A 26,094-nucleotide genomic window follows, 5' to 3' on the forward strand; every position below is an offset into this window, starting at 1 on the left:
GTATGGACCTGGCGAGAGCCAATCAGAATGCTTGTTTCATTCTGATTGTCTCTCGCCGGGGTACTAATATCTGTTATTACCCAATTTAAATGGTACTTGATTTATCAACCTCAGAGAAATGAAGGACTACTTTCGAACTTCTGAAATCGTGGCTGGACACCAACGTCCTTGATCTATCCATCCTGACACATCGCAATATTTTAGCATAATAACCTGTTTAGTTGTTTTGCAAATATATTAACCTGCAGAGATCATCAGAAAATACTTCAGTTTACAGTTAATCCCTTCATGCACAATGGGCCTCATTACGACCCAGGCGGTAAGGGGTTAATGGCAGCGTTAACAGCGCCGACCCTTACCGCCTGAGTACGAGGTCCCTTAGCGCCATGGCGCTTTTAACACCTGCTTTTAGCAGGTGTTAAAATCCATGGCGCTAAGGGACCATGGAGTTAATTACGCCACCGTAATTTACGGTGGCGTAATTAACGCCTTCCCCACTCCCATTATACCCTATGGGGCAAAAATGGGAATGGGGAAGGGTAAATGGGGATTGGGGACTTACCGCCCCGCCAAGGTCGGAATGGGGCGGTAAGTCCGCCAACCACCATGGCGTAAACGTAGTTTACGCCATGGTGGTAAAGTCACGGCCCAGGCGGTAACTTACCGCCTGGGTCGTAATGAGGCCCAATGTCTCTTGCAGGCTGTTGAGATCTACTTGCATTAGAAAGAAGTGGAGTGACTCAAGAGTGGGCTTTGGCTGGTCTCTGTCACAATACAATCAAGAAAAAAATCAACCTCTAAATGTTCCTCAGATATATAAATGCAGCAGTAGTGGGACAAACATAGGATTGAACGAACTCAGCAGCCTGGATCAGATTTGATATGTAGGAGGCCTGGCCAACACCAAGAAGACAAGCGCAGGCACAAACGGCCCTCCTCGACCTAAAAATTCAGTTTGACCACATACGGTACACAGGGGATCTCTCCATCCTCTCGGTGGCCTTTGATCTCGTCGACCACAATATCCTATGCCACCACCTCACTGTCACGTTCAACCTCTCCCTCAAAGCGGCTAACTGGATCAAGTGCGCCTTGAGTGGACGAACCTCCAGGGTATTCGCCCCGTCCAAGGCAGCCAACCCCATTGCTGTCCCCTATGGTGCCCCACAAGGCTCCTGCCTCTCACCTACTTTGTACAATATGTACACCAAACCACTCTTTGACCACCAGTTTCAATATTCCAAACACAAAGTTTGTTGATGATACACAGGTCCTCCTCAAACTCACAGGCTTCCATGAACTTGACTCAGCAAATATCAACCACATCTACAGCATCATTCAGTCCTGGATGGCTATACACCATCTCTGTTTGAACGATGACAAGACTGATCTGCTCAATGTCGGCTCTCTGCACCTCCTTAAACACTTTGACCCTGCATTTACCTCTTTCTGCATCGACGGGAACATCACACCAGTATCAACCAATGTCAACACGCTGGGGATCTATCTTGACTCAGAACTAAACATGCATAAACATGTCAAGGCGGTAGCCTCGTCCGTCGCTGGCCAGAGCCATAACTGGCAGCAAATTGGATTACTGCAATGTCATCCCCGCAGGAACCTCCACTAAAAACCACAACAAACTACAGCTGATCCAAAACAACACCATCAGGGCAGTGTGGGACCTGAAACGATAGGATCACATTGCCCTGGTGAGACTGCGAAGCAGATTGGCTACCAATCACGGCACGCATAGAGTTAAAAATCTTATCAGTCACTCACTGTTGCCTCCACAACATCGCTCCTCCTCGATCTCCCTTATTACCCCCAGATTCATCAGGAAAAGAGCGAGTGGAACAAGCTTTAACATTATTGCTCCAACGCTCTGGAACACTCTCCCATCCTCTATCCAAGAAGAACCCTTGTACCTGATCTTTCACAAAAAAAATAAAAACTGCACAATTTGACAAATATGCCTAACAATACTACCTGAAATGTACCGCCTGTAACCAAGACTGTACCTTTAACCAAACTGTAGCTGTAACCTTGTACCTGTCCCAATGCCCACATTGCAATGTATTCTTCTAGCACCGTGAGACCTCTGGGCCCTGGGCGCTATCAACAAATAAAATTAATAAATAAATGAAACTGAAGCACTCCTGGGCCTACCATGGAGCAGTGCAGTGGTGGTGCCTGATCCGGCTTCAGATCCCCACCCCCATTTGTGAATGGACCCTTTCACATCCACTCTAGGTTTTCTCCTTCTCACTTTGTGAGGAGAATGCCCAGGGCCGATCAACTCAGCTCGCTGCACCTCAGGTCCATCTCAGTCCCCAGCGGCTAGGCTCATTTGTTTGCCCCCATCTTCCTCTCAGCACAGTGGACCTCACCAAGATTGTGACTCCTCATCAGTCCCTCATCAGAGAACCAATGGTTTCCTCTACTCCAAGCCATTTCTTTCGGCAGTGAGGCCACACAGTTTGCAATTGGGATGTTGCAATAAGAGCAACAAAACCCACATTCTTTTCACCACTACCATGGAGCATCCTGATCAAGGAGCCATCTTGGTGCTCGGCCATACCCTCATGCAATCTTTTTTTGTTGTTGTCAAAAAACAAACTATTATCTCCCCAGATGACATCTCCGGGTGCTAAATACAATAATGACTTGAGTGGAAGGCTGTCCCAGGATGGTAATGCCCAGACTCCCATGCTAGAGAACCTCTCTGCAGTGGGGCTTACTGGGTGGTGGGCTGTTACCACCTGGTATGGCCATCACTATTATTGCTTAGCCAATCCGTGACCTCATAAAGCAGCCTTTTCTCTAGGTACTAACCTGCAATATGGGATGGAGGCTAGCCTCTCGCTTCCCACTCACCACCCTTCCACCTGCCGCATCCAGCCCCCTGCCCATTTTTAAAGAGATTGTAAACATACTTGTTATGCCTCCATGTTACCATCAGCCAGGCTACAGCTCTTCTCTTTATGCAGATCAATATCATTGAAACAGAAAAGGGATGTTCACTTCCTAACAAGCTGACTTTTCGTTTTACCGATTGTGATCTTTTTTTGCAGCGTTGTTTTCTTTTTTTGGGGGGGGGGGATTGGGAATTGTTGGTGAACTTTGCATTCACTGGCTGCCCTAAAAGAAATTCTATAGCACACCTATGCTAACGGCAATAATGCCTGTTGTGGCAGGCTCTCCAGAATATTAGTACCCGCCGAGGGGGGGTGGTGGCCTTCCAGGCAATGGGGAGGCTCAGAACGCAGACATTACCAGACGGCAATCCCACCACCCGGAGCCTCCTCAGGGCTTGCGGCCGCCATCTCCCCTCGCCGAAGTATCAGGTAAGTCTTTCGCTCTCCTCTCCCCCATCCACAGAATTCCCTCCCCGCCCTCCCAACCCTACTTACCTTCTTTAACGTCCATTTCGGGATGGATGCTCTGGGAACACTTTCTGTCCCCAGCTTGTCTACTTACGAACTGCGACAGGCCGTTATGGAAAGGATAAGGGACTACACTTAGTCCCTTCCTCCTTTCCAGGGTTGGCATTTTGTTTGTTTTTCTTTTTTAGACCTAGTTTTAATGGGTGCCATGGAAAGGGAAAACGGACTTCGTGTTCCCTTCCCTGGCAGCCATTTTTTTGCGATTTTATTTTAACAGAAAAAAAATGCTTTTAGTACCCAGGCCTTACGAGCCGGGGTACTAATAGCAATAAGCCCCTCGCAGGGGGCATTACCGCTTCGATCGGGCCTGTAAATATGGGCCCTGGGGCATTACCTGAAGTGGTAATGCCCCCCCCCTCCGCTCTGGGCTTATTGCTTAACTAGTGACTCTGTTCTAAATCAGGCCTATTAAATTGGGCAGTGCTTGTTGCCAGTACAGCCTGCCATGGCTGGATTTATTGCCGAACAATTATCAAAACATTTGTATAATGTAAATATGAACCTAGTGGCGATTTTAAAAAACTTGCAGCCAAACCTATTTGATATATGGCTGGTTTCTCCAGATGGGCTGGAATACAAACCTTGGGTGTGTTGGCCTTTCCCACTGATGCCCTCTTGTATATTCCAGGGACACAGGGGTGTCCTAAATTGTGCCCTTTTCCTTGTTATATTTCTGACTTTCAGAGTTGAGAGTTTAATACGTACACACTCATACACGCCGCCTAGATCCCACTGTTCTCTCCTATCCCCTGATACCGGCAGACTCTTCGTTACACACCAAAAAGATCTCAGCTCTCCTTACTTACCTTTTACACAAACGTCTGCTGCTCGTCCCAGATAACGTTGCTCAATTTACACCTGAAATTAATAAACTCAGTTGATGCTGCCAAATATCGCTCACAACCCTTAATTGCAACTGACACTGATGTCCACTAGTTCTGGACCCCTTGTATGCTCTGGACACCGATGTCCACTTTTTCTATCAAATGGCCATGCACCCCTAATTCACACTTCGTACTAATACCCACTGGCCATGCACATAGCTCAGCGTCCCCAACTTACACCTGAAACTAATGTCTGCTGTTGATCTCAGGTATCTCAGCTCTTGTAATTTACAGCCAACACTAACACCCAATGTTGATGCCAGATGTCGCGGCTCCCTCCTTTACAATTGTCTTGTATGTGCACTGCTGATCCAGATGGCTCTCCTTTCGCCATTTACACCTCTCAGTAAACCCACGGTTGATGGTAGATGCCACTGCTCCCCTTATTGACACCTGACTTCATCATCCACTGTTGATGCAAGTTATTTCTACTCCATTTACTTCCACCTGGCACTAAAGCTGATGTGTTGTCAGCTCCTTTTATTTGCACCTGGCACTGATGCCCAGTGTATAGGCCAGATATCTGTGCTCTCGTTTTCAAACGTGGCACTCATGTTAATGTTAAAGAATATTTATACTGCACACTATCACCAATGGAGTGGTCGCCTGGCGCTCTCATATGCAATGTTTATGGCAGATGTCTCTGCTTTCTTTTACTCACCTGATACTCATGGCTACTGCTGATGCCCAAGATCTCTGTTCCCCTTATGTACAACTGACATGTTCATCCACAGTTGGGGCCAGATATCTCTGCACCCCTTAATTACACCTGGCACTGAACTGCAATGTTGATGCCAGATATCTGTGCTCCATTTAATTACACCTTACACTGAACTCCAATGTTGATGCCAGATATCTCAGCTTCCCTTAATTACACATGACACTGAACTCCAATTTTGATGCCAGAAATCTCTGCTCCCCCAATGACACCTGACACTGAACTCCAATGTTGATGCCAGATATCTCTGCTCCCTTTAATTACACCTGCCACTGAACTCCAATGTTGATGCCATATATCTATGCTCCCCTTAATTACACCTGACACTGAACTCCAATGTTAATGCCAGATATCTCTGCTCCCTCAATGACACCTGACACTGAACTCCAACGTTGATGCCAGATATCTCTGCGCCCTTTAATTACACCTGACACTGAACTCCAATGTTGATGCCATATATGTCTGCTCCCCTTAATTACATCTGACACTGAGCTCCAATGTTGATGCCAGATATCTCTGCTCCCCCAATGACACCTGACACTGAACTCCAACGTTGATGCCAGATATCTCTGCTCCCTTTAATTACACCTGACACTGAACTCCAATGTTGATGCCAGATATCTCTGCTCCCTTTAATTACACCTGACACGGAACTCCAATGTTAATGCCATATATCTCTGCTCCCCTTAATTACACCTGACACTGAACTCCAGTGTTGATGCCCGATATCTCTGCTCCCCCAATGACACCTGACACTGAACTCCAATGTTGATGCCAGATATCTCTGCTCCCTTTAATTACACCTGACACTGAACTCCTATTTTGATGCCAGATATCTCTGCTCTCTTTAATTACACCTGACACTGAACTCCAATGTTGATGCCATATATCTCTGCTCCTCTTAATTACACCTGACACTGAACACCTATTTTTTTTGCCAGATATCTCTGCTCTCTTTAATTACACCTGACACTGAACTCCAGTGTTGATGCCAAATATCTCTGCTCCCTTTAATTACACCTGCCACTGAACTCCAATGTTGATGCCAGGCATCTCTGCTGTCCTTAATTATACCTGACACTGAACTCCGATGTTGATGCCAGATATGTCTGCTCCCCCAATGACACCTGACACTGAACTCCAATGTTGATGCCAGATATCGCTGCTCCCTTTAATTACACCTGACACTGAACTCCAATGTTGATGCCAGATATGTCTGCTCCCTTTAATTACACATGCCACTGAACTCCAATGTTAAGGCCAGATATCTCCTCTCCCCAAATGACACCTGACACTGAACTCCAATGTTGATGCCAGATATATCGGCTCCCTTTAATTAAACCTGACAATGAACCCAAATGTCGATGCCATATATCTCTGCTCCCCTTAATTACACATGACACTGAACTCCTATTTTGATGCCAGATATCTCTGCTCCCCTTAATTACACCTGACACTGAACTCCAGTGTTGATGCCAGAATCTCTGCTCCCCCAATGACACCTGACACTGAACTCCAATGTTGATGCCAGATATCTCTGCTCACTTTAATTACACCTGACACTGAACTCCAATGTTGATGCGATATATCTCTGCTCCCCTTAATTACACCTGACACTGAACTCCTATTTTGATGCCAGATATCTCTGTTCCCTTTAATTACAACTTACACTGAACTCCAATGTTAGGGTGCGGGAATGTGGCATTAGTCTAAACAAGGCTGCCCGATGTCTTGGTGCCCGAAGTAGTCAGTTCTTTGTTCTGGACATGGAAACATAGGCCTGGTGTAGAAAGTTGCTCCATTGCCAAAGCATGCAGCTGACTACATGGGGGAACAGAGTATAGGTGCAGAGTAAGGTGTACGCTGCATCACCGGGATAGGCAGGAGCAGCAGGAGGGGGTAAGGGCTGTGGTGCAGGCATAGGGGCATAGGCCCCCATTGAAATACCCTTGGAAAGATGATGGCGGCGTGAAGAGGGTGTAAGATGGGGTGGAACCCACCCATTGACAATGCAAGGGAACAGTGATAGTGTGGTGGTGGGGGGGATCAGGAATATTGAATAGGAAAAGAAAAGGGAGCAGGTTAGGGGATGAGTATGCTGTCAGCTTATGAGCTCTAATGGAATTGGAAAAAGGCCCCTTTCCGGTGAAGCGGGAATCGCACAGTGGGGTATTGTTTAGCCAAGGATTGGCAAGAGACCTTCATCTGACTCCAAGATCTCTCTGTTTCCATATTCACACTTTCCAGGAATGCTCATTTCAGATAGTTGGGCGTGTGTTTGGTCTATGATACATAGATCCCATTTGTGAAATTGTGACATGTCTCTTGGGTCTATCTGGTGGCTTTCATAGTATGGTGGGTCTGGGCCTCGGTCTGACTCAAAAATATGCATTGCAAAGCATCATTGACATCTTTGCCAAATGTGCATGCAATCTGCATAGGACTGCATGTTATGTATTGTGCATGTGCAGTGTTGCAGAACCATCAACTTGAAACAGTTGCTTTGGTGATTGATAGACTTGCTTTGCCCCGATCCAACTTTAGCGCTGTGCCCCATAGAATACAGTTGAGTCCCACTAAAAATGTGGCCTAGGTGCACATACTGTCTGACATAGGAGTCCATGCTGCGCTTGAACACTATACGACCCGTGGCTTATATAATGTCTCCACACTGCTCATATCAGCTAATAGTTGCAAATTTGGCTAGAACTATACTTTCTACAGTTTCTTGCAATGCAACTCTCTGCTTATTTTCATACTGCGGTGTGCCAAAGCCCCCCGCCCCCGCCAAAAGCGCTATAATGCCATAACAATGGCAGTGAGGCACATACAAAGGTGTGTAACATATCAAGTAGCACACATATTACCTGTCTCACATACCCTATAAGCTACTTCCAGCAGTAGGATGCAGCTAGCCACCACAAATAATGCGGTCTAGCTGCACACACACACAGAGTGCACACACGCACTATTGACTGCTCAGCCTATCTCCACTGATCTGGACTCTGGTCCTGAGGGCGTTCAACCTACAGCGCGTTGAGACCATACCAATGGTGAAACACAGTATACAAATGTCCATTAACATAACATAACATATCTCCAATGTGAATTACACTTTGCACCAATGTCGCCTATTGATAGTCAGTGATCTCCCTTCTGCCGCCATGTCCAGCTGACACTGCTGTTGCAACTGATATTCAAAGTGTACATCAGTGGCAGGTACAAATTAGAGAAGCGATATCTGGCATCAGGTCCAAGTGTCTCTGAAGAGTACAAATGAGGGGAGCCAAGAAATCTCTAAGCATCAACAGCGGGCCTCAGTGTCGAGTATAAATAGCAGGAAATCAGATGTCTGGCATCAACAACCATCACCAGTGTCAGATAGGAGTAAGAGGCACAGAGATAACGACAGAGAAACTACGAATTAGTGTCCGGCTGTATATAAGAAGATCAGGAATCCACCGACACCAACGGTGGGCGCCAGCTTTGGGTGATTAGAGGAGTAGAGATGTTTGCCATCGAGCGCAAGTGTTAGTGAAGAGTGTACATGAGAGCAGGGAAGAAGTCGCTGATCATCAAGTGCAAATATGTAGAGCTCAGATATCGGACTTCAACAGCTTGCATCAGTAGTGGGGTTAAATAAGAGACAATGGGCCTCAATACGATTATGGCGGTGTGGGAAAAAAGTTGCTGTAGAAGTATACTGCCTCTTTTTCCACTCTTCCATGCTATAAGTTTGCCCTGGCGTGGGTAATTTACCATGCTGGAGGTAAATCCTCTCACTTTCTGCCAAAAAATGTCAGCATCTGCAGAATAAATGTAGCGGTAATTCCGTTGAAAGCCCCAGTGAAGTGCTATGGACTCCAAATTAATGGGGACTAACACTGCCACCAACACTTGCAATCCAGCGGTAAATCCGCTGGACCAAGTGGCAGTAACAGTAATTCTGTTGGGCGGTATATCTGCTGATTTACCACTGGAATGCCACCCAATTTTTAATGAGGCCCACTGAGATACCACCAGGTAAAGTGTTTATTAGTGTCAGATCAAAGAAAAGGGTTAGGCACAAATCTGGTGCCTACAGTGCTTTACAGTGTCAAGTTTAAATAAAAGGAGCACAGATATCTTAGTTCGTCCTTTTTTAACACTTTGCAGGTTCCTGGATATCTGGCTAAAATGGTGCATCAGCATCCACTGTAAACAAAAAGCAGATGTATCCCTTTTGCCGTTATTCACAGTTAATCTAATTCTACCCTTTAATGTCTAACATTTTCAACTGGGGGTTATGGCATATATCTCTGTTTGACTTGTGTACATCTAACACTGACACCCACTTGATGCCAGATCGCTCTACTCCCCATTTTATGGCTAACCCTGATAGCTGATGATGCTGCACTGTGGCATGTTTGATTTGAATTTTACTATTGGCTATTAGGTGGCAAGCCAGAACTATTGCATTGGAGTACAGCTAGAAGAGAAATAAGATGTGAGGAGAGAGAGGCAGCTTGAAAGTGCGGTTTGGTAATTTACCCTCACTTTGGCTGCCCATGGCTAGGCTACTCACTACCACATTCCCATCTGCTACCTGCCTCTCCCCTTCCAAAGCATATCCTCCTGGTATCTCTTTGAGCTAGCTCTATCAACCAGTAATATCAAACATAGTGCTGTAAGTGCCTGCAGGTCTTATTTCAAGGCACTATTCGGAGAGTTAATGGCTTAATTGCAGCTAAAAAAAACGCTACTTATGTAATAAAATTGTCTTAACTAAATGTGCCTCTAGTCACTTGATTTATAAATGGTATATATGTCATTTTACTTTAGTACTGTTAAAAACAAGCATTGGCAAAGACAAAAGTGTTGGATTGTGTTTAGCCATGACATAGGAATTTGCCAGTAACAGCTACCATATGCCCAGGTACTTGCACCACTTTCCAGCTGTTACCATCTTATGGGCAGGTAGTACCATTAGACCAGGGCCTGTCAAATGCCTTTCCCATGCGAACACAGAAGCAAAAACTGATATATTCGACTCTGTGCCTAATACATCTAACCAGTGATCACCATGCACTCATATGTACATCCAACATAGGTGCCCACTGTTGAGGCCACATAGCAAAGCAATTTGCAGTTACACCTGACACAGATGAGCCTGGTGATATCAAATATTTCAGCGCTTCTTATTTGTATGCCACGCTAACATAAGGCTGGGAGGATATCTCAGGGGCAATGTGTTCATCTTGGAAGCAAGACCACGCATAGTAACACAAATTTGTATCCCGGGCTCGTGCTTAGAAACTTGTCCCTGGTATTAAGCATGTTATAAAACAACAATTAAAAAACTCCCCTTGCTGATGCATGCTCTCTCTGCCCACATGTTCACATCCAAAATATGTGCCCATTGTTGATTTCACATATCTTTGCCCCCATCCATTTATACCTGACACTGAAAACACAGTTGATGTCAGATATTTCTTGCTCCCTTGTTTATATAAACTAATGCTGATGCCAGGCTCCTCTATTCACATATCAACACATGGCACTAGCTCCTGATTGTGATTCTAGAAACATCTCTGATCCCCTTATTTTCACCCTAAAACTATCTCCCAGTTTTGATTATCAGTCACTTTATAGATCTATGACCATCAATCAATCATTCAATTTTCATCATTTCAACCACATAAAATGTAAAAGATATTGGCTTGTACATCCACCTTTTAACCTTAAAGCCACACCTCTGAAATATTAAAATTAGGAGGTGCTAGCTTATTTGCCCTGAACTTAATTGGACCCCTACAGTCCCCTCCACCCCAAGGCCCAGCCCCTATGTGAATAGGCCCCTGGAGTTAGGTAGTTGAAACTATGTGAGGGATGAATGCACCACTGGAGTTTTCATTTTACAATTTTCAATTTCTCACCTAAAAAGTCACTACATGGCAACTTTCCTCATTTTACACATAAACCTAACAACATATATATTTTTAGGTTCTTCAAATCATGCAGCTCGTAATGAACTAAGTCCTGTCTCGGCAGGAGAATGCCGGTGCAAACAGCAATTCTTTGTAGTTTATACAAAAATTATAAAAGTTATGAATGTGACATTTTCTACCCAGATGTTAACTTTATTAAGTTATCACATCCCTGAATCTCTTCTTTGTGACATTTTCTGGGGAGCTAAATACACGTTGTAGGTTGTAACTCTTGTCCCCAATGTTGATAAGGGTTGATAAGGGTTACTTCAATAAATAGGCCTGTTCAGCAGATTTTTAGTGATACTTGAACCATTATCGTGTGATTTATGATTCTTGAGAAAATTGGAATCTTCAAACATATATGCAGATCCTGACTTTCATTTCACAGCTAACTTCAATTTCTCCTCGGAGCATCTGCTCCAGTCTCTGCTGCTCCATTGTTGATTTTAGCCTGCAATTACCCCATCAGCCTTTCTTCTCTCAAGGTTAATGGTCACCTTATTGCTTATCTCAAAGAAAAGGCCTGAATAAAATTCCTTCGTGGTCACTGCTTGAATGTTCTGAATAGAAAACATGCCTTTCTCAGGAAATAGAAAATTACAATCATGCCTCTAGAAATAGGCAGTTATATTTGTGAAGGTAAAATTTTCTTGGGCACTTAAGGCCTTCTGTTTATATTGGGGAGGAAGGATAGCTCAGGGGCAACGCGTTTGTCTTGAAAACAAGACAACGCAGCACAACACAGGTTTGAATCCTGATCCCGTGCTTAAAAACCACTATTTGGTATTAAGCTTGTTATGAAAGAACAATTAATATTATAATATATTTGTGTCTTTCCACCATTGTGATATGTTCATTTGGGCATGGGAAATTTTAACTCTGTGTGTTTATTAGTTCATCTGCAAAATGCATTCACTTCCATGATAGAAGTTTCTGTGCTTGCAAATGCCATGCTTTCCATGTAGAATAAGCCTTTCATTTTTCTTGGCTTTATCAATCACATGCAAGGCTCAATCAGTAAGTGGATTTCTCTTTATTTTAAACAGCATTATAATATGTGGCAGATGTGAATGAAATACTGCCTTTTCAGTTTGGCATTCATCTCGGGATGCTTACAACACCCAGCAATGTTTAGGCTCAAGGTGGCTAAATGCAGGTTTCTTCTTTTTGGGGCAAATATATCCCACAAGCAGCATAAAAAAATCCTTGGTGGGCAGCCTTGATAACTTGGTCACCTGCACTGTCTTGACGGTTGAGGGTACTTTATCAGATATAGGAGCTCTGATTATCCTACATCCCTGGTATGTGCTTTGGTATATACACACCTGAGGTATAGTTCCTGTTTGATACAGTGTAGCCCGGCTCACACCTTCACTTTGTAGTTTTGCCTGAATTGAGGTGCAGGAAATAAAGGCTGCATGTCCAGTATCACACAGTCTGTCAAACGATGTGAATGGGGCCCCTTTCAGAAATTGACACATGGGGCATTATCACAGAAACATTGCACCGGTGCACATCAAAATGTGCACAGCATTAGTACCGGGGAAACAATTGCCTAGCTGAAAATATGTACATATATATATACTCTCTAATTCACTTTTGCACCAGGCCATTGTTGGCTTTAGTACTAAAATAAAATGGCATTTAAAGAACACACTTTTTCAATTAGGGCACTTTTTGCACCAATGTTAATACCATGCAAACATGCTTTCAGATGGTGCAAAGGTTCTATGATGAGGCCCCAGAACGCAAAAACTAGACCTTCTTCATAATATACATGCTTCTACATTTTACTTTTTCCCTGATGAAAGGCCTACTTCTTTCCATAAATATTCAGCGAAAACTTTACATATTATTAGTTTTGGCTCTTAGGTGGTGCTGTAAGTACTGCATATAGGTGGAAACTATTGGTATGTGAAGTGAAGAAAGAAGAGACATTGGATCTAAGGAGGGGCACAGCCTGTAGGTGTTGTTTGGCTTTTTACACACCCATTGACTGTCCTTGGCTGTGCTAGTCCTTATGGCCATACTCACCTAATACCTGCCCCTCCCTAACCAAACTCTACTCTGGAGACCTTATTTGAGTTAGTTCTGTGCTACTAAGGGTCTGCATTGTTATTTCTAAACAGTATTCTGCAAAGGTAATGGTGTAGTTGCAGTTGCACACGAGCTCCCGGTGCAATAAAAATCACTCTTTGCTTCAATGTAGGCAAGATGGACTAACACACATCCATCCTCACACAAAATACTTCTCTTTTCCCAAATATCCTTCTCCTCCCACTGTCTGCTCTTGCATTCCTCCTCAAGCAGACTAAGGTCTGCAGCCCCGGGCGGGGGCACAATATGGCATGGGCAAATTTCAGGCGCTCTGGAGCTACTACGGTGGCGATTTGGCATAGTATAAAAGCAGCGTAGCATACCTTTAGAAGGGAACTTGCCAGGTACTGCCATTTTATGCCCAAGTACTAGCCCTGTTTGTCTTGCAGTCCTATGAAACACTTGTGTATAGGCGAGTTATAAATGCCATATCACATGGCCAATTAGTACCATTATGGCAGTGCCTTGAAAATGCCTATCCCATAGCTAGACAAACATTCAAAACAATTGGCTTTGTTTTTCTTAGTGTCTGACAGGCACGGCCTTAAATGTTGCCATTTAAGCCAATGTGAACGGGGCTATTTTTAAAGCAGTCAACCCCCTACTATGCACCCGCCCCCCAGCCCCTAGCAAGCTGTCAAAATGTAGCAATTCACAGGAGCAGATTACAAGGAGCATCCCGGGGAGGCAAGGCGGGCACAGACTGGAAAAATCCCTGTTGCGTATGACCTTGAAAGGGCCAGTAAGGGTGGCAAACGGAGGGGAAGACCCTGGGCCGCGCTACAGTGCACATCCATTCCAAATATAAGACCTGAATGCCCGGTTGACTGTACTAACTATGGTTAAACAGGTGCACGTGATCAAAGTTCCTTGCTGGTCAGTTTCTCTTTGTTTTTCTTGTCACCCACTGGCCTGGGCAGCTGTTTTATATTCCCAGGCAAGTTGAAAAGAAATGTCTTTTTAGAGATAAGCGCGAGTATGTTGACCTCAGGCATTCCTCGTTCGCGTGTCGCTATCTGTGGGCGATACATTAACGTCGGGCCCAGTGATGACACATGCAATGGCTGTGGGTTCATTGTCATAGATGGTACATTCTTTAATGCACCAAGCCTACCTTACTTGGTAAACAAAAATGGCCTTAACTCTTAAGCAGCTATCACTCGCAGAACGCAGGGGGAAACAGCGTATCCACAATGCGGGAATAGAACAAGCAGTGGCCAAGCCATGCGTTAGACATGATTAACATCACAGCTTTTGCACATAGCCTTCAAAGGTCCTGAACATCCTTTTCCTACTGACTTTTAATGTTTCTCTATAAAACAAGACAATAACATCTTAGAACTATGACATTGAAATCAGGACTGTATGCTTTAAGGCCCTGTTGCCTAGACTTCCAGTGGCTGAAGCCATTCATTCGTTTAGATGTTATTTTAAACCAAAAGCTTCTTGCTAATTTCATTGAACCCATTGCCTTACAGACAGAAATATGACTGTATTACATCAAATTGAGGGTGACCACAAGCTAGATAAGGAGTAGCTGTATAGCTATAATTAACCCATTACGTTTTGGAAACCTGATTTCGCCTGCAGACATTGCTGTATTAAATCACCCACGTGTGATACGGCGCACATCTGGGAATGCTCATGGCGACAGAGTGTGATGGTCGGGGGGGCCGCTGTGTCAGGAGGGCCCCTCCGGTGTATGTGGCCTGCGCGCAGCAACGCCGCGCAGGAACAGACACGGAAGCGTCTGCTCGTTCCGGCGCTCCGGCTCCAACTGCCGGGCGCCGCCTTTATTCTTAACTGCGCATGCGCCGGCTTGCAAGCCGCTCATGCGCCTTCGGTGTACTACGTACACAACATCCCTCCTTTTCCCCCTCAAACGACAAAACATTAAACATGGGGCCAACGTGGCACAAACATTATATACTTAACAGACTTTTGTTGCTCAGGTCACTGAGTCCATGATAAAGTCTTGGAACCTTTGTGGAGGGCGGCGCCCCTCTCTGCGGGGGTACCTGGGCGGTCCCATTTCGACATTCTCTGGTTCGGCAGGGTCTCCGGGCGTGTCAACGTCCTCCGGTGGCGCATCTGCCGCTTGCCTTTGGCCAGGGTCCGGTTCCTCTCCAGAGGTTGCTGGTCCTATGCGTTTGAAGAAGGACGCGTTTCTGGTCACGGTCCCACGCGCGTTCGCCGCTGTGACCATGGATCCCTTGACGTGGGTGACACCCATCGGGTGTGTCTCATATGTCATTGAGAGTTTCCCCTCTGGCTTCCTGTTTCGGACCAGGACGGTGTCTCCTACCGCTATCTCTTTTTCCGGCAGCCTCCGCCTCATTGTCTCCTTTTCGTTCCTCGCTGCCCTGTCCGCTGCCACTTGTGTGTCATCAATCACCCCCGGACGTCGCTCACCTGCTTCCGGTATCAGCCCTCTTGGTATGCGCTTGAATAGGGCTTCGGCGGGCGCGATTCCGGTGGACTGATGTGGGGTGGACCTGTACTCACGGAGGAATTCGATCAGATTATGGCGCAGGTCTTCCCCTCCATTGACGGAGATGCGAAAAATTTTATTAAGTGTCCGCATGAACCGTTCAACCTCTCCATTGGCTCTTGGCCACAGTGGGGTCACTTTACGGTGTTTGATGCCACGTTCAGCGCAGTATCTGGCAAAACGCTGCCCTTGGAAAGGAGCGCCGTTGTCAGAGCAGATCTCGAGCGGGAAGCCGTGGGTGGCGAAAATTTTGTCCATGGCCAGGATGGTGTGATCGCTGGCGGTGGATTCTACGAGCTCCACCTCGGGGTACCTTGACCACTGGTCTGTCACCACTATGAAGTGTAGGCCTCTGCCGGTCGAACCGAAGTCTGCGTGGATGGTACCCCACGGCACGTCGCTCCGTGGCATGGCTTGGATGGGTGGGCTCTTTTCTGCCGGACTCGCAGCTTGGCAAGGTATGCATGCCTTTACGAACTCGGTCACTCGGTGTTCTAGGTCGGGGAACCAGACTTTCAGCCTCAGGCGCGCCTTCATCTTGGCCATGCCTTGATGGCCCGTGTGGGCTAGCTGGAGGACTCTTGTGACCAGGGATCTGGGGATCACGATCTGGTCTCCCCGCAGTAGTAGGCCGTCCGTGGACACTGAGAGCTCGTGTCGAGCCTTCCACAACAGTTGCAGGTCTCTCTGCGTCTCCGGGTGTCTTCTGGCGTTGTTCAGGAGGACGTCACGCCATTCCCCTGTCGCAACCGCCCTTTTCACTCGCAGGAATTCCTCGTCAGAATTTGAGTCATCCGCAATGTTCTCCCTCGACAGGGCCACAGGCAGGGCTGATTCGACGACGAGATGCACAGCGTCCCCCGCGTCGGACAACTCGACTGGATTCTGGGCGTCCCTCGTGCCGGGGTGGCGGGACAGGTAGTCTGCGGGGTTGTGGGTGCCTGGGCGGTACACCAGCTTGACGCTGTATTCGATGAGCGATAGCATCCACCTTTCGATCCGGGGAGGTGGCTTTGAAGAGGTGCCTGACAGAATGGGAATCAGGGGTTTATGGTCGGTGACCACGACGACGGGTTTGCCGAGGATGTATATCCTGAAGTGTTTGCATCCCCATAGGATGGCAAGGGCCTCTCTCTCGATTTGCGAGTAGCGCCTTTCCGTGTCCGTGAGGGCCTTGCTAGCGTAGGCAATGGGTCTCATTGCTCCCAGTTCGTCGGCCTGCATGAGGACTGCCCCTAGTCCTACGGGGCTGGCGTCAACGACGATCTCTGATTCCCGGCTGGGGTGGAGTTAGGCCATCGTCTCCTGCTCTGACAGGGCCTCTTTGATGGCGTTGAATGATCTTTGTTCTGCCGCTGTCCATTGCCACGGTACGTCATTCCTGGTGAGTGCTCTCAATGGTTCTGATAGGGAGGCCAAGTCTTTGATGAATCTGCCACAGTAATTGACCATCCCCAGGAAGCTCCGAACTTCTGCAGGGGATGTGGGCGGAGGCGCATCTCTTATGTCTTTTACTTTGCCGGGATCAGGTGAAATGCCGTTCGCATGGAAGGTGAACCCAAAGAATTCCAGCCGATCTTTCAGGAATTCGCATTTTTCTTGGTGAAGTGTAAGACCCACCGCCTGGAGTCTCTCAAACGTGCGTTCTAGTCTTTTAAGGTGTTCGCTCTCTGACCTGGCGAAGACCAGAATGTCGTCGGACATGTTAATGACACCCCTCAAGCCGGACAACGCTCCTCTTATTGCGTTCTGGAAGACCTCAGCCGCGGATGAGATCCCGAAGTTGAGTCTCTTGTATTGGTACAACCCTTCGTGCGTCGTGAACGTGGTGATGTACCTCGACTCGGGGTGCAGTTCCAGTTGATGGTAGCCTGATCTGAGGTCTAGTTTGGAGAAGACTTTGGCGCCTTGGAGTTCACCGACGATGTCGTCCAGGGTGGGCGTGAGGTGGCGTTCTCTTTTGATGGCCGCATTAGGTAGCCTCATGTCCACGCAGATGCGCACAGCCCCTGGTTGCTTCGGCTTCGGGGCCACTACGATGGGTGAAACCCACGGGGTGGGCCCTTCTACCCGTTCGATGATGTCTCGGTCCATTAGCTGCTGCAATTCCGCCTCTACTTGTGCTCTCAGGTGGAACGGAATTCGGCGGTGTTTGAGGGCCGTCGGCCTTACGGACTTGTCGATGTGCAATCGAATGGGGTCAGCGTTCAGTTTGCCGATGCCCTTGAAGAGGCTCGCGAACTTGTGTAACATGCCTTTTAGATCTGCATGGTATACCCCAAATGTGAAATGCACGATGTCAAGCGCTTCTGACGCAGCGCAGCTCAGCAGCGAATGGGGGCTGACGTCGGTGACGAAGAATCTTGCCTTGATGGAGTTCTGTCCATGCGATACTGGGGCGATAAATGCACCTTGGATGGGTAAGGGGGTGTCGCCACCGAATGCATATATCCTCGCTGTCGACGTCGACAGTTCTGGTGGGCCTGGCAGGGCTACGTAGTGTTTGGTGGCTAGCACGCAGACTGAGGCCCCGGTGTCAATGAGGATGGGGGTGGGAATGCCCTTGATGTCGACGGTGCACTTGGGCTGGCGTTTCGTGCTGGGACATCTCGCGATGCTGGAGATGAAGAAGACTTCTTCCTCTTCCTCCTCTTCTTCTTCTGCGAGATCCAGGTCTTGCAGGCCTTGGTCAATGGAGGAGATGCCTCTCACTCTGCGGGAACTGCTTCGCTCCGCTCTCTCTGGTCCTCTCGTTGTTGTGACAGGGGCAGCTGCACGGCACGTCCTGGCAAAGTGGCCTGGTACGCCGCATCGGGCGCATGTTCTTGACCTGGCCGGGCAGTCACCGCTGTGGGGGAGGTCATACCCACAGTTCGAGCACGATGGGGCGGTGCTTGGAGCGGACGCGGTGTCAGGCTTTCTCGGCGCCCATCTTGGCCTATTCGCAGACGACCGCCCTACTGCAAATGCGTCTTCGTTGTGTCCTGGTCGCGAGGCAGCGTCCATTTTCGCGCCTCTGGCCTCTGCTAGTTCGTGTGCTCTGCCCAGGTCTAGAATCTGCTGGAGGGTTAGGCCAGGCTCCCTCAACACCTGCCTCCGGAGTTTACCGGAGCTGCACCCCTGCAGCAGTTGGTTGCGGACCATCTCCTCTTCGTCGGCCCATCTGCAAGAGGACGCCAGGTGTCTCAGGCGGGCGCAGAATATGTCTAGGGGTTCATCGTCTAACTGTTTCTCAGCGCCCATGACGAATCTATCAAAATCCACATTGGCCATGGGTAAGAAGTGGTCTTTGAGTGCCTGCTTGACGGCGTCATAATTGACCACGGGGATGGTCAGGGAGTCATAGATCTTGTGGACTTCTGCGCCTGCTGAATAGATCATGGTCGCAATCTTTTCATCATCATCGTCAACCCCTGCTGCCCTGAAGAACATGTCCAGTCTTTTGACCCACAGCAGCCACTTCGGTCCTAGCTTGGAAGGGGGCCCAGTGGCATCAAACTCTGGCATGGGGGCTAGGGAGCTGCGGGCTCTGCGGGGAACTGGGGCTGCGGCACCCTCGTCGTCTGCGCCGTCACCCATTTCTTCCTGCTAGGTACTCACAGGTGGTAGATGTGGCCTTGTGGTAGTGGTGGGAGCGAAATTCCCTTCTTTCTTCTTGTTTGCCACAGCCTTGCACCAGCAAGACTGTGGGGGTTCCAAAAATTGCTTGTCTTTTTTTTTTTTCCTTCTAGCGCCGTCGGCGAGTGGCGCACGAGCACCCTGTTGGGCCGCAACCACGGTCGCCGCGCGTGACGGGGAGCGGATCGAAGAAGAGAAAAAAAAATGGCCGCCGGTGCGTCGTCAGCGTGAGACGCGGCGGACTTAACTATAGCCTTGTAGCCGGGCACGGGAGTGGGCCGTGGCTCGTCCTCGTCGCCAGTGTGATGGTCGGGGGGGCCGCTGTGTCAGGAGGGCCCCTCCGGTGTATGTGGCCTGCACGCAGCAACGCAGCGCAGGAACAGACACGGAAGCGTCTGCTCGTTCCGGCGCTCCGGCTCCAACTGCCGGGCGCCGCCTTTATTCTTAACTGCGCATGCGCCGGCTTGCAAGCCGCGCATGCGCCTTCGGTGTACTACGTACACAACATAGAGTATATGTATCCCTCCACAGATGTCAGGAATAGGACCAGGCCCACATGCACTTCCATGCCACACTCGCTGCCCCTATCCTCTCACATCGTGGCCCTCCTTCTCTACGCTACAGAACACATTCTGGTTACCCCTGCCCCAGTGCACCTGCTGACAACCTTAATAACATAATATACACGTGGTTCTTAAGACCTGAATGTGCCAACATGTGCAGATTTACGTTAAAATAGCGAGGCTGAAAACACCGATTTTGTTTAAATCGCATTTCCAAAACATTCGTTTTTTGCACATTTTTTCTAAATGCAATGTGTGGGAGTACCCTTTCACCCACCTGCTCTCCCCTCCACCCATCCCACCACCTCAATATATTCCCTGGCCCATGTTTATTGCGAAAAAAGTGCGAAAAAGTCGGAAAATGAGATTAAAATAATTTAGTGTTTTTGGCCACGCTATTTTGCAATTCGTTTTTTTTCAGGCGATACCCAATGAAAAGGGGCAACCAAGTATTCTGGTTCTATATTGGATTCCTGCAGTTTTTGTGAGTTTTACAGAGTTTCGGTTTGTGGTTTAGCATCTCACCAAGAACTCTCAACGTAGAACCGTCACATCTGCTACGGTGGGACCGGCGGGTTACCGGCACCCTCTGAATAAGGTCCATGGAATGTCAAAGACAGCCTGCGGGTCAAGGAACACTACTATGTGGATGATCTATAGTTGATGCTAAACATAAACCATTAATGATGATCCACAATTTACTGTAATCGATTCACGTTTCATCAACGTCTTGACTTGAAGACTATTTCAATGGGGACATTGTGGGGCGCTCCCCACAGTACAACAGGAGAGACAGGAATAGAGAATTTTTGAAGTTGCATTTAAGCTTGCCCATGAAGGATATAGAGTTTGATAGCCGATCAAGTATTGATAGGCATACAGAAATAAGGATCTGCCCTGAGGAAGACCATTAATTTGGTCAAAACATGTGTTGGCTGCTTATTAAAATCTTCATTGAGAATTATGAAATAGTGGTTTTGTGATGATCTCATCACTGAGATGTGCTTTCTAAATCATTAAGTGTCAGTGATTAGGGTGTAGTGGCCAGGTTCACCATTTGTAATTCATATTAGTGGATTTTAATAGAAATGTATTCTCAGTAAACGCATCTTTGTGTACTTAATGCCTGGTGTGCTCGCTTCAGGAACCTGTACACGTATCTATCTATGCACGCATTTATGTATTTATTTAAACTTTTATACAATCCTGCTCCTACCCAGATGATTTTTGAGTGCTTTACAATGTTGCGAGGGATGAGGTGAAAAGAACTGCCTATTTCTCAAAGCAGCATGTGAAGATCGGGATAGACAAAAGGAGAGTGGAGGACGAGCTTGGACTACATTAGGTAGACAGGAGGTGGCGGGGCCTGAGTATAGATGGAGACCAACGGCAGCTTATGTGGTCAAGAAATTGCAGTGGGGTTAAAGGCACTAGGCCTCAGCGGTTACTTCTCAAGAGGGTGTACAGTAGAGATCAAGATGCAATATAGGGGGAGTTTCACCCTACAGAGCTCCCTCCCAGGGAAGGTAACACCCATGAAGGTTGGTTAGATATCTTCAAGGCACCAGAGTATGGTCTTGCAGGCAGGCCCCTGATGAGTCTGTGAGCCAGAGATGTGGATGTAACATTGATTAAACTCAATGGAGCAGAGTCACATCACTGTGACCGGTCACACCTTAGACACCTGCCTGTCCTCTGCCTAGTTCTTTGCTGGATTTTAAATGGCTACCTGGCTTGTTGGTAGATAGAGTGAGTCCATAATGCTCTTGATCTTGTTACAGAACCTCCCAGCCAGCCCCTGGAACTCACAGTGGAAGATGTAACAGACACAACTGTATTGGTGAAGTGGAAAGCCCCGGAGCAAGTGGGGAAAGCCGGGCTGGATGGATACCTCGTGGAATACTGCAAAGAAGGAAGTAGGTCCTCATTTTCCTCTCAAACTGTCTTTTCGAAAAGCTCAATTGTGCCAATGTATGATAAAAGGAAGCCTGTAGTAGCAACACACACAATGTGCATTTAATGTTCTTACTGCAGTATAACCGTGAAATCGAATACAAAAATGATATCAAGCAACTGTAATAGGTTATTACAGATGTATTTTAATGTTACAGAACCGACCTCCATCACACAGTGTGAAAGGCAGCTCTCCAAACGTAATGCCTGCTGAAACCTAAACACGTAATGAAAGCGATTACTAGTCTTTCAGATCCCCTTCTTCTGGACTAACTCTCAGCATGTGTTGACGTGGAGGCCTCTATAGCTTTATACGTCTGTGATGCGCTGAGTTTAGTAACGCAGAAAAGGTGCCTACCCACATGAGCTTTGGGTTTTCTTCCTAAATTAGGAGGGTAAGCCAGACGTGGACCCCTTGCTCACTGTTCTTAGAGAGGCACAGCTCCACCTCACTGACGAGGCCGAACCAGGCCGAAACACGTGTCTGGGGTTGCTGTTGGTACTCTTGTTCACAAGAGAATTACCATAGCATTTCAGTGCTGGACAGTCCTTGAGCAGGACAAAGACTGATATGTACTGGACATTTCTCTTCTGTGAAAGGATGGTGAGCTAAAGACTCTGGTTGAGACTCTAACCCAGGATATAGGACGGTAGTGGAGAATCTCCCAGAAACCCCCTTGTTCTTGTCTACCCACATGACACCTGCTATATCTGTCCTGAAGAAAACGCAAGAGATGTTTGTTCATGCGCCATCACCAACAAAAAAAAACACTGATATATATTTAGGCTGGAGAGAAAACACACGCAATGATGAAGAAGTGTTGACATTAGCCGAGTTGATCTTTAATAATCCTGGAATGATCACTCAACAATTATATGTTGAAATAACTGATTTTAGAATCGAGCAACTTTTGCCACTTAGGAAAATTACATTGAAAGCAAAATCACGTGTTAATGAGATGAATTTCAGTGAGCATGAAGATACATTATTAGACCCGGGGCGAGGGGCGCAGCCAATCAGGTGCTGTGGACCGTGGGCTGATATCTATTATTTTAGCCCGCGTTTCACGGAACCTGCCGGCTGCCTGTCCTGTAGCACCATCTTCGCCCCCACCCTCCTACGTAAAAAATATATGTTCCCCCAGCCCCACTTACTTGTTGTCTGCAGCAGCACACCCCACCGCCGCTGCAGCATCTTTGCTTTTCCGGCCACCATGGAGAAAGAAGAGGGGTTCCGTTTGACGTGGCACCCCGTTCATTGAATGAAAATACTTTTTTTTCAACACCCAGGGTTACCACTTTGGTTATTTTGCGTTATCACCCCATTCCAAGTGCTAAAACGGGGGGTGACGTCCCAGTGCCATTGTTATAACTCGGGCTTCCGGACCGTTACCACGGCTCCTGCCCTTGGAACGGGGTGATAATGCTATATTATAGCTTTACAGGCCAGCAGCGAGTTTTGTACTGGCCTTTAAAGAGGTATAAGGGACAATAAGGCTTTTAACGCGGTATGAGAGACCATAACGCCCGGTATGGTCTAAATGTGGGTGTATAAAGCTATTATAACCTGCCTTTGTGATTGGAATGAACACGGATATGCATAGGTCTGGGAATCTACCTGGACAAGTTGTGGGGAATTGGCTGCAGGTATGCTTTGTGCTGCTGGATGAAGCCTGCGGCACAATTTTCGTGAATCAGTGCGCTCAAATGACCTATCAAGGTTTATAATAAACTGTAAAGAAAGATGTATTTTGGTGTGCATTGTTATACATGAATGGATTATCTCACAATATTGATGTTGTGCAAAAGAAAATGAATGGGAGTTTAGCACACACTGCTTTGTATCATTATATTAAGGACTAAACACATAGCACAGGTGTAGGTGCTGTTCCAGAACGTGCACAATTCAAAATGGTGGGTGGCTTCACTTGTGCTGAGGCAACTGCATGCAATATGTGTGGGGCTTCGGCACCACCCAGAGGGAAGCGTAAACTGTTGAACACCCAAAAGTTGGGCATTTGGGGTTGGAGGATGGAGGGTCTCAACAAACCTCTGTAGACTGCTAGAAGTGGCACAAGCTATGGATTGCCCCCCAAGGTGAATGTTGGAGGGGACCACCTCGTTAAGCCAAGGCAGGCTCCTTAACACACCTTGAAGTGCACACTCACCCTTCCATTTACCACACCGCCCCTCTACCCCGGCCCCTTAGAAAGGTGTGGTCACTCAGCACACCATAACAGAGTGGCGGGAGACACTGAAGCTCTGTCTTGTTGTGCAAGGCACTCTGTTCCAGGCAGGTCATGTGCCCACTGACGATATTCAGTAATCCCACGCACAGCAGGAAACTGCAGCCGGTATATGCCAGCATTGTGGAAAGCAGGGCTGGCTGAAGATGTGTTGGCGGCTCGAGGGACCCCATTTTAAAAAGATTTTTTGGGGACCTTTTGCTTACAGCTGAAAATAACAGTTTGAGCCACTCTTGGTGTGCATAGACTATAACGGACAAATAAACGAATGGAGGGAAGGGGTTAATAGCTGCAGATTATCATGGGCTAGGTAGACAGTGGGGAGCTGAAACACCAAATGTCCACTGAAAAGCTACTTATTAATCACTCTTTGTCAGCAAGGTGCTTATGTAGTCGATGACCCCCCCACAGAGAAATGGAGGTGACAAGGGTGGTGACGGCCTCAGGGTCGCAAGCGAAGGCAGCCAGTAATGTGAGCTGCAAAGTACACATTTAATGTCCCGAATTTAAGTATTTTGCTTTGTGATAAGAGCGCCAAACTGCCAACATGGAGGCAGCTTGTTGGGCCCACCAACTGTGGCTCAAGGCTAATTTCAACTGAAAAACTTGAAAGTCCCTGGTGGAAAGGGCATGCATTCTCTGTTTTGGTGGAATCATTTTAACTGTTGAGACTCGAAGGATAAAGCTTCAAATGCCACCTAGCTGTATTCCAGGGCGATCCTTCCTAAAAACTGCTGCATTCTGTCCATGCCCTCACCCTGGTGATGTGCCAAGCCACTGTTTGGAATTCTGATCATGACGTGAAGAAAGCCCATGTATTCTGGTTTCAGCCTGGCTTTCCAAAGAACTCTCCTGATGGTCTCCCAGTTCCGGGCCCAGCTTTATGTTGATGTTGTTAGCGCTCGATGCCTCCTCTGAGACCAGGGTTGTTGCTATGTCTGGAAAAGATCCAGGGCTACTTGGGACCAGCTAGCCTTTTGGTTCTAGCCCCTGAGCTTCTATCCAGGGCTAAAACCAAAAGACCCGTGGCTATAGCCCCCTCATCCCCCACCCCCTTATTGACGCCTCTGTCCGTGACAATGATTTGCGCTTTACAAATCCTCTGCCATACTAAACCATGTGCAACAAACATTTTTCGACCTGATCTGACTCAAGAATTACCCACATTTTCTGTGGTGGAGGGTGCAGGCGCACTAAGTCCCCAACCCATATGTCCTGCTTTAAATAGCTCACACCTGCTGCTTTTCTGCAATGGAATTTACTGTCAGAGGGAGCAGAAATGGGTTTCAGAAATAGATCGGAGCTGGCCAGGGATGGCCTGGCCTAAAGGGAAACAAGTAATTTCTCCGTTTACTCAATACACCCCCTGGATAGGAGGGAGGCGGGCGTTGCATTGCTTTGGTATTGGAGTGAGGCCCTTTCATGGATACTCTCCTCCTCCCCCTCCAGAGGACAGCTAAGGGATGTACTGTGCTTAACAGAACCCTCCCTCCCAGGGGAATGCTATCAGATGTTCCCAGGCACAGCTACTGCTTGGATCAGCCACTTGGATCCGCTGATTGATTGATTGATGCGCTGCTCGCTCCTCTTAATTCATGCCTTCTTCTGCCAGAGGGCTTCACACCGAGACAGTCTCATGTTCCCAACTTCTTAACAACTTATTTTCACTAAAATCTAATCGGTCCCCCGAAACAACTAAAGTTGCCAGATGCATCTGTGTCCCCGGCGACACTGTGACCCAGCCGTGGGCTTTAGTTTATCAGTTGCATTCTGGGAGTTGTAATCGTAGGCCACGTCAATTGCAAAAATGGACTAAAGTTAAAAACAAAAACCAGAACTAGAGTAGGGTGTCTATGGTGACATGGTGCCAGACTCGCAACAAACATTGGGCAAATGGGTCTTTAGCCTCCTCACCCACCCCGAATTTCTGGGTAATCTTGACTTGTCCTCACTCACTTACTGGTCTTTCCCCTTCAGGCTTGGCAGGCTGATTAATGATGCTCTGGAGCTGTGCCTGTGGTTATGATTTATTCAAAACCTTCCAGCCATCAACTTTTGGTTTTCATTTAGTCACCCCAAGTGGGACGGGTATGCCCAGGCGTGGGTCCC

General features: G+C 47.4%; 1 protein-coding gene across 1 annotated transcript in view; it reads left to right on the forward strand.

Annotated features, from left to right (window-relative positions):
- MYBPH (myosin binding protein H) overlaps positions 1-26,094 on the forward strand; it is a 223,562-nt gene that overhangs the window by 5,357 nt on the left and 192,111 nt on the right. The window contains exon 2 of the mRNA XM_069633675.1: positions 21,568-21,702. Within this exon, the coding sequence (XP_069489776.1) occupies positions 21,568-21,702 (135 nt within the window). The remainder of the gene's footprint in view (positions 1-21,567; positions 21,703-26,094) is intronic.

The sequence above is a fragment of the Ambystoma mexicanum genome, chromosome 13 (assembly GCF_040938575.1).
Source record: "Ambystoma mexicanum isolate Mex_15411 chromosome 13, UKY_AmexF1_1, whole genome shotgun sequence".
Classification (NCBI taxonomy): Eukaryota; Metazoa; Chordata; class Amphibia; order Caudata; family Ambystomatidae; genus Ambystoma; species Ambystoma mexicanum.